At 39.7% G+C, this 13,371-nt stretch overlaps 1 protein-coding gene across 3 annotated transcripts; it reads right to left on the reverse strand.

Annotated features, from left to right (window-relative positions):
* Nucleotides 1-3,554: 3,554 nt before the first annotated feature.
* On the reverse strand, nt 3,555-8,135 carry serpinc1 (serpin peptidase inhibitor, clade C (antithrombin), member 1). 3 transcript variants are annotated; one of them, XM_010871364.5, is made up of 8 exons: nt 8,029-8,131; nt 7,462-7,536; nt 6,808-7,199; nt 6,348-6,563; nt 5,921-6,058; nt 5,213-5,431; nt 4,840-5,076; nt 3,555-3,816 (listed from the first exon to the last, which is right to left on the reverse strand). In XM_010871364.5, exons 2-8 carry the CDS (start codon nt 7,493-7,495, stop codon nt 3,640-3,642), a joined length of 1,413 nt encoding a protein of 470 aa, XP_010869666.1. In that variant the 5' UTR covers nt 7,496-7,536; nt 8,029-8,131; the 3' UTR covers nt 3,555-3,639. The 3 variants fall into 3 exon arrangements, with proteins under 3 accessions (XP_010869666.1, XP_010869668.1, XP_010869667.1); XM_010871366.5 differs by lacking the exon at nt 7,462-7,536 and having other exon boundaries at nt 6,808-7,231; nt 8,029-8,135; XM_010871365.5 differs by lacking the exon at nt 7,462-7,536 and having other exon boundaries at nt 8,029-8,134.
* Between the last annotated feature and the right edge of the window lie 5,236 nt (nt 8,136-13,371).

Raw genomic sequence — 13,371 nt, forward strand, 5'->3', positions numbered from 1 at the left:
AACGCTGTTTTTTTAACCTCAGATAAGCTACAATAAAACTGTTACCTCTCACACATCACTACGCAATATAGCTCTGCTCTAAGCAGATTGGTTAATGCACTCTGCCGAATTTTCAGCATGTCTTTTTCTCATTTTTCTTTGTTGTGGTTAACTACATTTTTTTTTTAAATAAGGGACCGATTTTTCTGCAGAGGTGTGTGTCTTTGGAACATTTCTACCTAGCTCTGACAATGTATGTGGACTGGAGGGGTGTAGAGATGAGACAGGATTAAATGAGGACACTGGTATTTCTGTTAGAGGAGTCTTACGGAGGAAAGGACAGCCAAATAAACTCCTGTGGCTGCACCACCCAAGAGAAACCCGGAGCCCACTGATGCCAAGATTGTACCTTCACCAGAGGATCGACTCAGCCCGCATGCTTGCTATAGTAGAGTGTACTCCACTGGAAATCAATAAGAAGCAGCATCCTGGCAACTAAAATAATTGAGTGGACATGCCGTGGGTTTTACATCCCTCCCGTGCGGAGGTCAAAATAACAATGCCCAGCACTTGCAGAAAGTAGGAGAATGGAAGAATAGCATCTTTAAAGAATTAAGTAAGAGGTATACATGTATTGCATAATGGATATTTAAAATTTGTTATAAAGAAAACCTAAGCAACTTGCTGACATTTTCAGTCCAGATTTATGGGTAGTGCAGTGGATTGGTTGTTACGGTTTTGGTGGGGTTTGTTTTACAGAGCTGTGAATCATTTGTACATCTGACAGTTTTTTTATTTTATTTTACAAACGGTGAATGCAAGTGAAAAACAGCTACTGATTTGTCCACTGGGCTTTTCTCATTCAAATTGAGACTGAATTTAACATCACAGTACACCTCCGTCTACAGTATATTTGTCAGACAAAAATAGGTCAATTTGTTACAACAAATATCAGGTATTTTTGTTCACTGTTTTTAAGTTTACTCTTTGTATGTGACATTTAAGAATAAGGGTTTTTTATGTTTGGGCTAACTGCAGTGAAATCTTACAGCAAACATTAATTAGCAAGTGCAGCTTAATAAAGCTCAAATACTAGCTTAAATACACATGGATTAATAACATTTAATATTATGTATATGAAAAAGCCATTATGGCAGTAGCAATGCAGCTATTATCATATATTGAAATGGGGGATGCACAAATATGGAAACTCTTGGTCGAAAACCAATATTATCTTTTGCATGATGGCTGATGCCAAATACATTGCGTTTCACAAATTGTGAAACAACCAGCTGTTCATAAAAAGGACTTTATCACTCATGAATAAGAAAATGTAAACTTATTTTCACCTAAAATCTTAATTCCTTTGCATCTTCTATGTAATTTTAGCTCACACCGTAGTATATTGGGCCAGAATGTTTTCCCAGCCATCATTGGTCTTGACACTTTGTCCTAATTCCTCCTGTACATCACTCTGAATTAGAGCATCTGCTAAATGAAAAATTTAAAAATATCTAAACATTTTGCAGTAGAAAGACTGTTTACAATGACATCACATCTGCTATTGCAAGATTTGCTTGAATGGTTAATTGGTTGACGATTTGCTGGAGAATTTGAGTCAGACTCACAGATCATGCTTCTTAGCCAGTCACCATCCTTGGTCCTGGTGTTTCAGTACATGTCGTGAGGACTTAAAACTTAAACATTCCAGTGCGTGCATAGCATTCCAGAGTAAGATCATTTTAATCAACACTAGATTATCAGATACAGTACTGTAGATGTCAGCCGCAGAGCAATGTTTCAAACCTTGATGCTGGCATACTTGGAATCTAGATAGAAGTGCTAATGCGATATGGAAAAGTAAAAAAAAAAAAAACAATGAGTTTTAAAACAACTACTGCTTTGAAAAAGAAAAATACTTGTTTTATAATTTTGTTTTTGCTGCCAGGTACAGGGTTTGCCAGATCTTAATTAGGCCTTTTGGGGATTTGACCAAGATTTGTTTCATGCTTTTTTTTTTCTCTTTCTTTTGTCTGTTTCTTACAATTAAAATGGCTTTTGTAACTTTTTTATACGCTTTAAATGCGAAAAAATCTGTATGCAGTGTAAATATGATTATTAAATCCATGTGTGTCTGCATTGTTACTGCTGAATGTATGTAGATCAATGACAGGTACAAGCTATCTCACATAGCCTCTCTAGTTTCAGCAAATAACAGATTTATAGTGGTTTTCCATCATCTCCACTTACCTCAGTATGTCCTGTGAACATTCTTATATATACAGAGGATGTCAATAATACAGATAGTTTATTTAATGCTGTTCTGAAAAGTCCTGTTTTGACCCCTCTGTCCAACTGTGAAAACATCTGTATCTAAAAATGTTCAGATGTCAGAATCAGGAATCTGAACATTTAAGTAACTTTAATACATGGTCAAGCTGAGCCCCTCTTTAGCAGCAATGCATGTTATCTATGTCATAGGTTATTAATGCCAAATTTGGGAATGTTTCTTTATCAATGTATTTGCTCCAAAATATGCCAAATAATGATTTATTAGGTGACATTTAATATATTCAAATTTTTTATTGTGCTGGTATGTCTGTCTTGCTGATTCATTGAGGTTTCATGTGTCTTATCAGATATTTCTTTATTTTTAACAGTTGTCTTTGTGAAGTGTATACACAAAGATGCATACATACATCCATAAATATGGTTTTGACCATAAAATGCTTACTCCATTAAATCATAAAGCTATGTAATGAATTACAAAAATATTTAATACTTAAAGCATATTATTTGAAATTAAAAATATATTAATTAACAAAAAGTTTCAATAGGCCTATATTAATAAATTCCCATATTTAGTTTTTCCCCTGTCAAGAAAGTTCCAAAACCATCTCTGGTTTTGCAAGACCTGGCAGGTTATATGTGAAGTTTCTTTTTCATTTTGCATGGTCCTGTTCCAGAAAAAGAAAAATTTCTTTATTATACTGTATAATGGAATGGCTGGTGATAGGAAGATGTGAGGGTTTGGTTAATCACTTGGGGTCATTTGCAAGGCCAAAGGTTGATTTGTTCATTGTTTTTGATAATGTGAAAATGGGTTACTTCACTATAACCACTATATCATTTTCTTCACAAGTACATACTGTATTAAAGTACTTCCTCCTCAAAGGAAATAAAGCACTTTAAGTGTTACTGGGATTGCCTGGTTTTATTTCTAAGGAATTTGGGGATTTGCAGTGTGACAGGTCTATGTTGCAGTATGAATTTTGGGATTTGCAGTGTGACTAGTAATTGTTGCAGTATGAATTTTGGGATTTGCAGTGTGAAAGGTATATGTTGCAGTATGAATTTTGGGATTTGCAGTGTGACAGGTACATGTTGCAGTATGAATTTTGGGATTTGCAGTGTGAAAGGTATATGTTGCAGTATGAATTTTGGGATTTGCAGTCTGACAGGTCTATGTTGCAGGATGAATTTGGGGATTTGCAGTGTGAAAGGAATATGTTGCAGTATGCGTCCACTGACCAACATCCGTAATCAAGTACTGACTTGAAAAAAAAAACGACTCATTCTACATCACACTGGTCCACTGTCCGGCCCATTGATTTATTTCAGGTGAAACCCCCGATGTGTGTGTTTGCCTGAGAGATCAAATCAGGGGACACAGGGGTCAGCCACTCGGCCGGCGAACACCATGGTGTTGATGCTGGACTCGCGGATAAACAGGAGGAAGGGATGGTTGGCCACAAACACCTCGCGGTTGAAGTTGAAGGAGCGGCCGATGGCCACTACCGCTGTGGCCGCCGCCGCCTCGCTGCCTTCCTCGTTCACCTGCAACAGGTCATCATTGGTTAAGCCACCGGACAAGACAGCTTCAGAGGCTACAATCCTCTTAATGGTGCTCTTCCAATCTTGCCTTTTGATGAGGCTTAGGCGGGCAAAACCTGATGCACATTTGATTTGTTAATTGTTCTGTGTTATTTTCTTTTTCATGACACTCATGATTTCTGCAACTCCTAAATCAGGGTCTGCCAAACCCTGTTCGTGGAGATCTACTGTCCTGTAGGTTCTCTTCAACTCCATTTGTGACTAACATGATTTAGGTTTTCATCCAGGTAATTATTAGAATCAGGTGTGCTAAATTAGAGTAAAAATTAGAGAGAAAACCTACAGGGCGGTAGATCTCCACGAATAGGGTTGGGCAGCACTGACCTAAATGATAGGATTTGTATATATTTTGCCCTCTTTCTGCAGTCACCCACAAAACCCACTAAGTCTGACCTGCTGATGGGTAACTGACTCCACCCAAGTTAAAGGTGTGCTCCTCTTTTAGCAACATAGACATCAAATCCCTTTGACCTCACCGTGAGATGCCAGGCAGCCAGTTGGTGTCCAGATGGCTCTTAGGTATTCACGCACTAATGCTATTCTCTCAACCGGACCATGTCTCAGGTGTACTGGACCTGACGACCCTCCTGGTCCACCTGATCATGTTGTGGAAGAAAACTGGATAACTCCCTGCGGTCTCGGCCCACCGGTTTGCTTTGCTAATTTTGTCTCTACGTCATCACACTAAAAAGCCAACTAAGGTCTCCAGTTTCTCTAAAGGATCAACCATTTTCACACCCTCTAACTACAGCGATTGTTTGTTTTCTGGATTTCTTTTTAACATTGTAAATTGTTAAAATTGTCAGTTTTTTATAGTAAATATTTCACCAAAATGGCCCATCTTCACTGTATGGGTGGCAGGCCTCTTCGAGGGGTTTTAGCCTGGATCAGCACTTGACCGCTGGTGTAAAAAGGTCTTTATGAAATCCACCAGACCGTTGAATTGGAATATTACAGTATACATACCTCTAGGAAAGCTTTATGGTATGCTTCCGAAATGTACAAGGGATTCGCCCCATCTTCAAGGATGCCTGGCAGGCTGGCGTCAAAGCTGAAGAGGTCCTTGAGCCCCATGGCCTGCAGTTTCTCCTTCAGACTGAAGCCGTCTTCGATGCGGAAGCGGGGGAGCTGCACCGACACTGATGTTTCCTTCATGTTATGCAGCCAGCCGGTCAGCGTCTTCATATTCAGTTTCGCCTCCACCTGAAAGCAACGGCAGCAGAGTGGGAGGTTCAGTGTGATCGGTGGTCATGTCTCATTCTTCAGAAATGACACACCACAGGTATATTGTAAGTGAACGGCGTATACCGTATGATGACTGTAGGCACCAGGAACCCACCTCGGACAGGGTTGTGTCTTTGAGAGGTAGGATCAGGACCATGGTGATGTCATCTCCGCGGTACGGCAGCTCCAACAACTGCACCTTGTCCTCAGTGAACCTGCCGTAACGAAACTTGGTTTCCTGGTACATCATGGACACCGGGCACGTCTTCGACTTACTCACGTGGAAATCTGCCTTGAAGACGTTGTCTTTGTCGAATTTGCTTTTCCACTGACCCTGTTAGACAGCCGGATGAGGTTATCCCCATAGACGTCAAGTTGTAAAAACAATTTCGACAATTTGTCTAGCTAAAATGTGATAATTAACCATAACGAAAACTCCACCCCATTGTTAACCTGATGCCAAACCATAACCTTCAGACCAAACAAGATACAATCATGTGGCTGTGGAATCTGACTTCGTGGATACATAGTATCAGTGTTTGGTTCTAGAATCTAGTGATACCTGAGTGAAAAACAACAACCTCGTTGGGGACTAAATAATCAAGTAATAAGCAAAATGATTGCTGATGTTATAATTCAGCTAGCACCCGAATGCTAGCCTGGTGGTCAAGACTGGTTCTGATCCTGAGAAAGACAATTAACCCTAGCTGCTTACAGGGAGTTGCTAGAAATAAGAATGCGTTCTTAGCATACTTTCCTGTTAAAAAAGAAAAATGTACTCTACAGGCCGCTGGGAGCCACTATAAAAATAATCTCGACAGACCTTGAAATAGATTGTGTTGACCAGGACGAGTACAGTGGTGTCGTCCAAAGAACCCTCTGGCAGGGTGTTCTGAATCCTGTTCTCAGTCTTATTCGCAATCCAATCGTTTATGGCCACCCGAGAAAGTTCTGGCTTCTCCTAAAAATAAAACACACTTTTTTTAATAAAGTTGTATTTCTACCATGCCCAAGTACTTTGAAGATCGGGAATGACTGTGCACAGTGACTGCAGATAACACTGATCATCAGTGAATAACTGATTAGACTTTACTCTGGTCCATCATTGCATTGTACTTATTCCCTGCTGTACTTACATTCATTGTTATTAAAGAGTATATAATAACACATGCTGAAGTGTAAAAAGACTAAATTAACCAGGTTGGCTATGGATAATGCAGCAGAGATAATAAATGTAAAGAGGGAATCACCTTGAAATTAAGTGGCATGAGTTTAGCTCCATACACCAGCTCACTAATATTCTGGTAAGTCTCATTGAATGACAGGGACTTTTCTCCAAAAAGACGATTGGCTGAAATGAGCTCTGTGGTCTTGTCCTTCTTCCTGTATAGGCGACAGTTCAGCTTGGCAAAGAAGAAATGCACTTGGTCCGAAGTCTTTTCTTTGATTGTGTCAAACTCAAACACCTGAATTGAGAGTGAGATATAAATCATATGGAGAGAGGCCCAGTCTGTTATTAGTTCTAGCTGTTCATTATAAATAATTGAAGGACTGCAAGTGTGAAAATCTGCATTGGAATAAAACATTTTTAAAAAATCACAAGTTCCTCTTGCCTAATGTGCATGAGCCCTGACCCTGATATATACTTTTGATGTTGTTTACCAAGCCCGCATACCTAATGCTAGCAGTCCTAGACTTCGGACTACTTACATTCATAATCTCTTTGAGCGTGTTGTTACAGGCACCCAGCTTGGTCATGGCAAAGGCCGTAGAAATGCTGATGGGGGACATGAAGATGTTGGACTCGTTGGATTTGCCTTTGGCTAGCTGCTTGAACAGGGACAGGGCAAAACGACTGTTAGCCTTGGACAGCTCCCAAACCCGGGGGTTGGTGTGCTCAGGGACTTTCTCCTGCTCGCCGTCGGCGTCCACGGCTTCTTCCTCCGGGCTGCGGTAGACACACCTGGGCTCCAGGGGCACATCTTTGGGTTTGGCATTGCAGATGTCTTTGACCGCCTGGGGGGTTGACAGCGCGGGGAGTAGCAGCCCCAGAGTCCACACACATGTAGAAAGCTTCATCCTGGAGGGAGAGGTGACGGGACCTGTGAGGACACAGCTGGGTCATTCAACTCCACTGGAAGCATCGGGAAAGAAGAAAATATCAAACAAGCCTTTCACGTCGGGATGTTTTTAAAGCTTCTACATATACATTTCTGAAATGTGTGTAAAAATGTAAATGTTAATAATATTAAGCCATCTCCATGTACATTTATTTACAGATTTCTGCGTGTAAATAGCAAAATTACATTTTGTGGAAGTGGTCATAATCTTTAGGCAATTGAAAAAACAACACATCTGACTTGCCCAATAACCAAGTGCCATTCACACTAATGTCCATCCCTGGTGGGGGATGATATGCCTCAAAATACCAGGAGCACACTAAAAACCAACAAAACATTTTTCAAAACCTCCAAAGTTCAACATTCTCTTTACATTGTGGGAAACCTCTGTGAAGTGGGGAACTTAGATTACTTTGAAGTGAACAAATAGGAACAAAGCTTGCAGGATATATTAAAGGTTTGGGGAAACAAAGAATTGCTGCTCAGTTTACTCTCTAATAACGTGACCTAATAAACAAACATTAAAACGTATCAAAAAAAATCCAAAGTTTACATTTTTATCGCCAGCATTACCTTTTGATTTCAAAACATAACATCTAAGTAGTGTACAGTACCGACACAAGACATTAAAGTATCAGGTAAGAACAACACAACGAAAATACAAAATTTTGAATCCCTATTGAGAAGCTGCACATTTAGCTGGCCATTGAGAACTACCTTAATAACAACATAGAATCTTTGAATAGCAAAACATCACTTAATTAAACCCAAGGAATCCCTACATAAACATTTTGAATTGACATCTCCTTACCTGCGACGGTATAATTCCTTGTAAATGACTGTATGGAACCTAAGTATTGGCTGAGAGTTGTGCATGCAAGTCACTCACAGGGGAGAGGGTCACTGCCCCACAGTTCAGGGAGGGAGGGCTAGAGCAAGAAAAGATTTACTCAGCTCAACCTTTGAAGTATTGATTACCTCAGTTGTGTTGGTCCCAAGTATTGTGGATTGATCCGATGTTCAGAAAGAGGTATTTAAATACATAAAATATATATATAAAATAGTACATCGGGCCAATGGGTATAACGGCCACTACAAAGAATGAATTACAGGTGAGGTGTCAATCTTTTAAACGTAACTGGATGAGAATTTACACCGTTTGATTGACCAAGCATGTGACAAGTTAAAGTGTGTTGCTCCTGAATAAGCATCAGTGCTTAACAGATCTGACAAAGGTGTCAATGGATCAATAGGTAAATTAAAGTAACTGAAAAGTTAAAGAATGTAATCGGATACAAAAGACAGATGAAAAGGCATTAGTTTCATATTTTTTAATTACAGTCCCTGCCAGTAAAGAATCACTGTTGCACATAAGTTACATTTGTCTTACATTTACTTCAAACTTCCAGTTAGTTCTCCCCTCAAAGAAACAAAACAAAAAAACAATTGTATTATACAAAAATGCAATCCAATTTTCACACAGTGAATTCTTTAAAGAAAAACGGTATAACAGCCACATCCACATTTGGAGAAATATAATTCTAAACATTCCTTAAGGGAGTATAGCTAAAACAATACAAACAAAATAAAAACCTTCACATCGAAGTTAAACCTGTACCTCAATTTAAAAGGTAGATTCAGCGATATGACGTAGATGGACAAAGTAAACAGCGATAACACCTGAAACTGCAAAGTGTATAGGCAGCAGCAACTAAGAGCAGTGATGCTAAATCTCTTTTGGCCCCGTGGCAACCAGGCTGTAACAGTGACGTGAACCCAGTGCAGACAACGCTTTGACTATGTGGGTGTCAAGTCTCGCGTACCACTCGTCTCCGTGGCAACGTCATTTAGCTGAGTCTATCTTTCACTCACACAAGAAAACTACGGTGGGAGTATTAGCTGTAGTAATCAACAATAGCAATTACAACTCCCAATTGTAGGAATCATGTTTAAAAACTACCCCCCCCCCCCCCCCAAAAAAAAAACAGCCCCATCTTATTACAGTAAATTCAATTTGAGTGCAAGCAACGAGTGTTCAGCGTGAACAAGAGAAAAATGTGAATTCAAGTGGCCTCTCCCATTGGGACATGGCCACCCACATGGAAATCAACTCCCAGCAATACCCACTAACCCAGGTGTTACAATTTGGTTTAATGTTGCTTTTTCTTTTTAACCCAGTGGATGATTGCTAATAAGGACAACTAAGTCCAAATAAGTCAACAATCCAGCAGTCTGCAGTAATTAGTAAAATACTCCATAAACACATAACACTGAACCAGACATTTCCTTGACAATAACATTCTTGGCAAAAAATTCTGAAATTACTTGGGTCATCTTGTTGTAGGACAATCCAACTATCCAATGTGACATCACCCGATACTAGTCACCAAACACACACACACACACACACACACACACACACACACACACACACACACACACACACACACACACACACACACACACACACACACACACACACACACACACACACACACACACACACACACACACACACACACACACACACACACACACACACACACACACACACACACACACACACACACACACACACACACACACACACACACACACACACACACACACACACACACACACACACACACACACACACTTTCAATTAGGAAGTATAAAGTAAGACTACTGTGATCACCCAACAACTTTCAAAAATGGACAAGGGTTGGAAAGATACAAGGCTCTGAGAAAATAATTCATCATATCTGGTATGACCATCTATCTAAAATACAGACCAAAAGATGCTACATGAAAGCCAAAACATGCCAAACTACATTTTCTTGGATTGGATGGAACTGACGCAAAATGGCTACGTAAACAAACATGTGAGTTTCCCCAGAATCAGTGGATCGTAAATATTAACGTGCGTCACTGATTCACATGTGTAAAACCCAAAAGGTTATGTTAGTGCTGCAAGGCTTCTGGGAAACCCACCCCAAAAGAGATTCTGGCACCGACCACCTCTGTCTCAGGAAGGATTAAAAAAATTCCTCTGCTTTGCACTGGCAATGAGCGGACACTCATCTTCGCTCGGCCGATTCTTAGAGCCCATTTAATATAAATGCTCATCTCTTGAAGGAGTTTAATTACCAGTTACAATATGATGTACTACATAGACAAGCCTGCAAGTATGCATCTTAAACTTTAAAATAGTCCTACTGAAGGCACATGAAACACTAAGCACCGACAAGCGCCTGCGGAACCATACAGCGCCTGGGATCCGACGGTATTCAGGAGATGGCCGTGATATGGAGGGAATGGCGTTCCCATGCAGACTCTACAAAGCCAGATGTCATTTACTGAGCACTCGTGTGAATTCGGCCCATGTTTTTATCAAGTGAACACTTCAAAATCAAACATACATCTAAAAGGAAACTCTTAACGATACTGTACATGTTTGGGTTTCAATATGTTACTAATTGGAAAAAAGAAAAGTGCTGCAGCACTGCAAACACTTGAAATCAGAAAATATAATTGAGCAACTGACATGGCTTTAAGCCACAGCATAATTCAAAACAGTTCATTTAAATGATAGGCCAAGATGATCACAATACCATAACAACGAATTAACCAGACACCACCTTTCATGCTAAATGCTCAGATTACTTCCAGTGATCTTGCTTGGGGTGCTAAATGTCGCTGATTATGGCAAAATGTAGTTGATTTTTTAGTCCAGGACTAGGCTTAATCTGTGTCCACGAAACTGTCCTTAAAAGTACGTACATTTCCTTCCGACAGTTCTTCGTTTCCTGTTTCACCTCTGGGGGAAATGCCACCAACAAATGTGATTAGCATTCTGTAAAGGAAGGATGCAAAATAAAAATGGAGGGTGAGGGATAACCCTAACTCAAAGGAAAAACCCTGGCCGTTCGCTGATTTTACTGCTTGGGTTAATCATTGTTCCCAGCTTTCGTGCCAGTTAAAGTACCGGCTTGGCAAAAACTGCAATGACAAAAACCAGGCACTACTGTTGCTTGTCAATCAATACTCTGTGGTAGAACCTCTCCATTTTAATCTTTCCAGAACAATCTGCCCATGAGAATTCAACACATTTGGCACCATCTAACATGAAAAAGTTACATTTTAGGAGAAATTCTCCTCTCCCAGTGCTGGCAATGGCTGTTCCTTCTATCTCCATGTCAGTAAAATGCAATCCACAGCATGTTAATTAGTAGTTTAACCCATGAACAACATTTCTGAAAGGGGTGAAATAGTCAAATTATTGAATGTCAATAGCTCCTTCTAAGCAATCAGTGATGTTACAGAGATTATACTTTTAAGAGGTTGCATCAAAATTCTGTATTTTAAGAACATAGGATGTTGAGAGACCAGCATAAATTGGTCTACACAATAGCAACAAACACGTGAGAGGCAAATAAATGTGAATGAATGTACCAGGAACATACATTATTAGCTTAACATCAAACAGTCCAAATCCCCAGTACTAAGTCAAGACCCTGAGTACATCGACCCATATTCAGGGCGAAGTCACAAGTTAGCATCAGCTAATGGCAACATCATGACACCGCTCAACAAGTTCCCAAGGAACGTTAACATTCTTTACAATGGAGTCCACACTATGCATACCGAGAGTGTGCACCACTAACCCACATTCAGAGGGCAAGGAATCCTCTTCCTAAGAGTAAATGTTGTTTTGGTGACGACACTGGAGGAATATGCATCGACATAGATTGAGCTCATAACATTTAGATCTGAAATGGCCGTACGCGTCGCCTGAAATTACATAGAAACGCTACTGGAAGGATTGCTGGAGGCCATTCTACTACGACAGACGTGTTTGCCATCTGAAGCAGGATTTGCGAGCACTGCCCTTCAGATAACAGAAGTTGCAGGCGAGACATCTCATTGAGCACAAATACAAAACGTAATGTATGAAAACATATCTTTTTTTTTTTGTGAGCCTGTGATTCTACCAGTGGTTATCATTAACCCCCATTTCCCCAAGACATCCACATCCTTTTGGCCACGTGAGTGAACACCGCATTGTTTACTGTTCTACTGACCCTTAATGTTCTTTTCATTCCTAGAACTACTGATGAACATTCTGTTGGCAAAGTGAAATCTGTTTTTCCACACTGATAAATGTGTTTTTTTCCTGTGAATGGATGTAACTACTAGAACCACCACCAACATCATGCAGCTGCCACAATGGCCCAACACCTCACCACAATTCATTTCCACAATGGCAATAGTTTGTACCCAAAACCTGATGTTACAGAGGTGAATAAAGCAGAATAACAAAGTCTAAATTATCCATGAAGGGATTACATCCATCATCCAATCCTTGAAAATTTGTTACGTTCAGGGTAACAGTAACGTTCCATAATATTGCTAGCTAGAATGCTAACGAACAAATCCAATGCTCTGACACAAGCACAGAAAAAGCAAAGGTGGAGCTAGTCGTAACTCAAAAGGCAGCAACTTCTGAGGAATACTGGACATTTCAATGTCATGTGCACAGAAGGCACACATTGTTATAAGAAGACAAATGGACTAAATAAGTCACAGTCCTTGTCTGGCTTTGCAAAGAGCCAATTCAGTATAGTGTGTAAATACACACTATGCATGTTCAGTGTCTGTCATCTCAAATAAAACAGCAAGAGTGAGATGTAACTATAGACATGCACTTATACCATACTTAAATATTCCCATCAAAACAAATACCTGATTAAAACAAGTGTGACCATTCAATTTGTTGGATATTTTATAAAATCAAATAGAAAATCCCAGCCATCATTTCATAATATTACATCTTTAAATACATTCTGTGAATTAAGCTTACCTAGAAGGCAAGAACTCTTAAATTCATAGTAAGCATGTATCTAGTAATAACAATCTAACAATATCTGCATTACTTATTGTTGGATTGTTAATAGTTTTTTTTAGGGATGCATAAGCACTAAGTACTAGGCAATTAACTAAAGATACTGAATCACTTGAAAATAAATTCAATTACTGGTTGGTACTACTTTATCTCAAAATAAAATGTCTAGACTCCTCCCATTATGCCGTGGAAGTGCTGCAGTTGTTGATCCAGTGATGCTAACTGTTTTGCTAACTCTACCACTGCCTTTTGGACCTAATTGGTATACCG

The sequence above is a fragment of the Esox lucius genome, chromosome 8 (genome assembly GCF_011004845.1).
Source record: "Esox lucius isolate fEsoLuc1 chromosome 8, fEsoLuc1.pri, whole genome shotgun sequence".
NCBI classification, from domain to species: Eukaryota; Metazoa; Chordata; class Actinopteri; order Esociformes; family Esocidae; genus Esox; species Esox lucius.

Bases quoted from the DNA above. Each gene is read 5' to 3' on its own strand.
- serpinc1 (XM_010871364.5), bottom strand. From the start codon at position 7,495: ATGGACATTAGTGTGAATGGCACTTGGTTATTGG. The intron at 6,059-6,347 runs GTGATTCCCTCT...TTTTATTTTTAG, and splicing joins TCATGCCACTTAATTTCAAG to GAGAAGCCAGAACTTTCTCG. The intron at 5,432-5,920 runs GTCTGTCGAGAT...GCTGTCTAACAG, and splicing joins TCAACACAATCTATTTCAAG to GGTCAGTGGAAAAGCAAATT.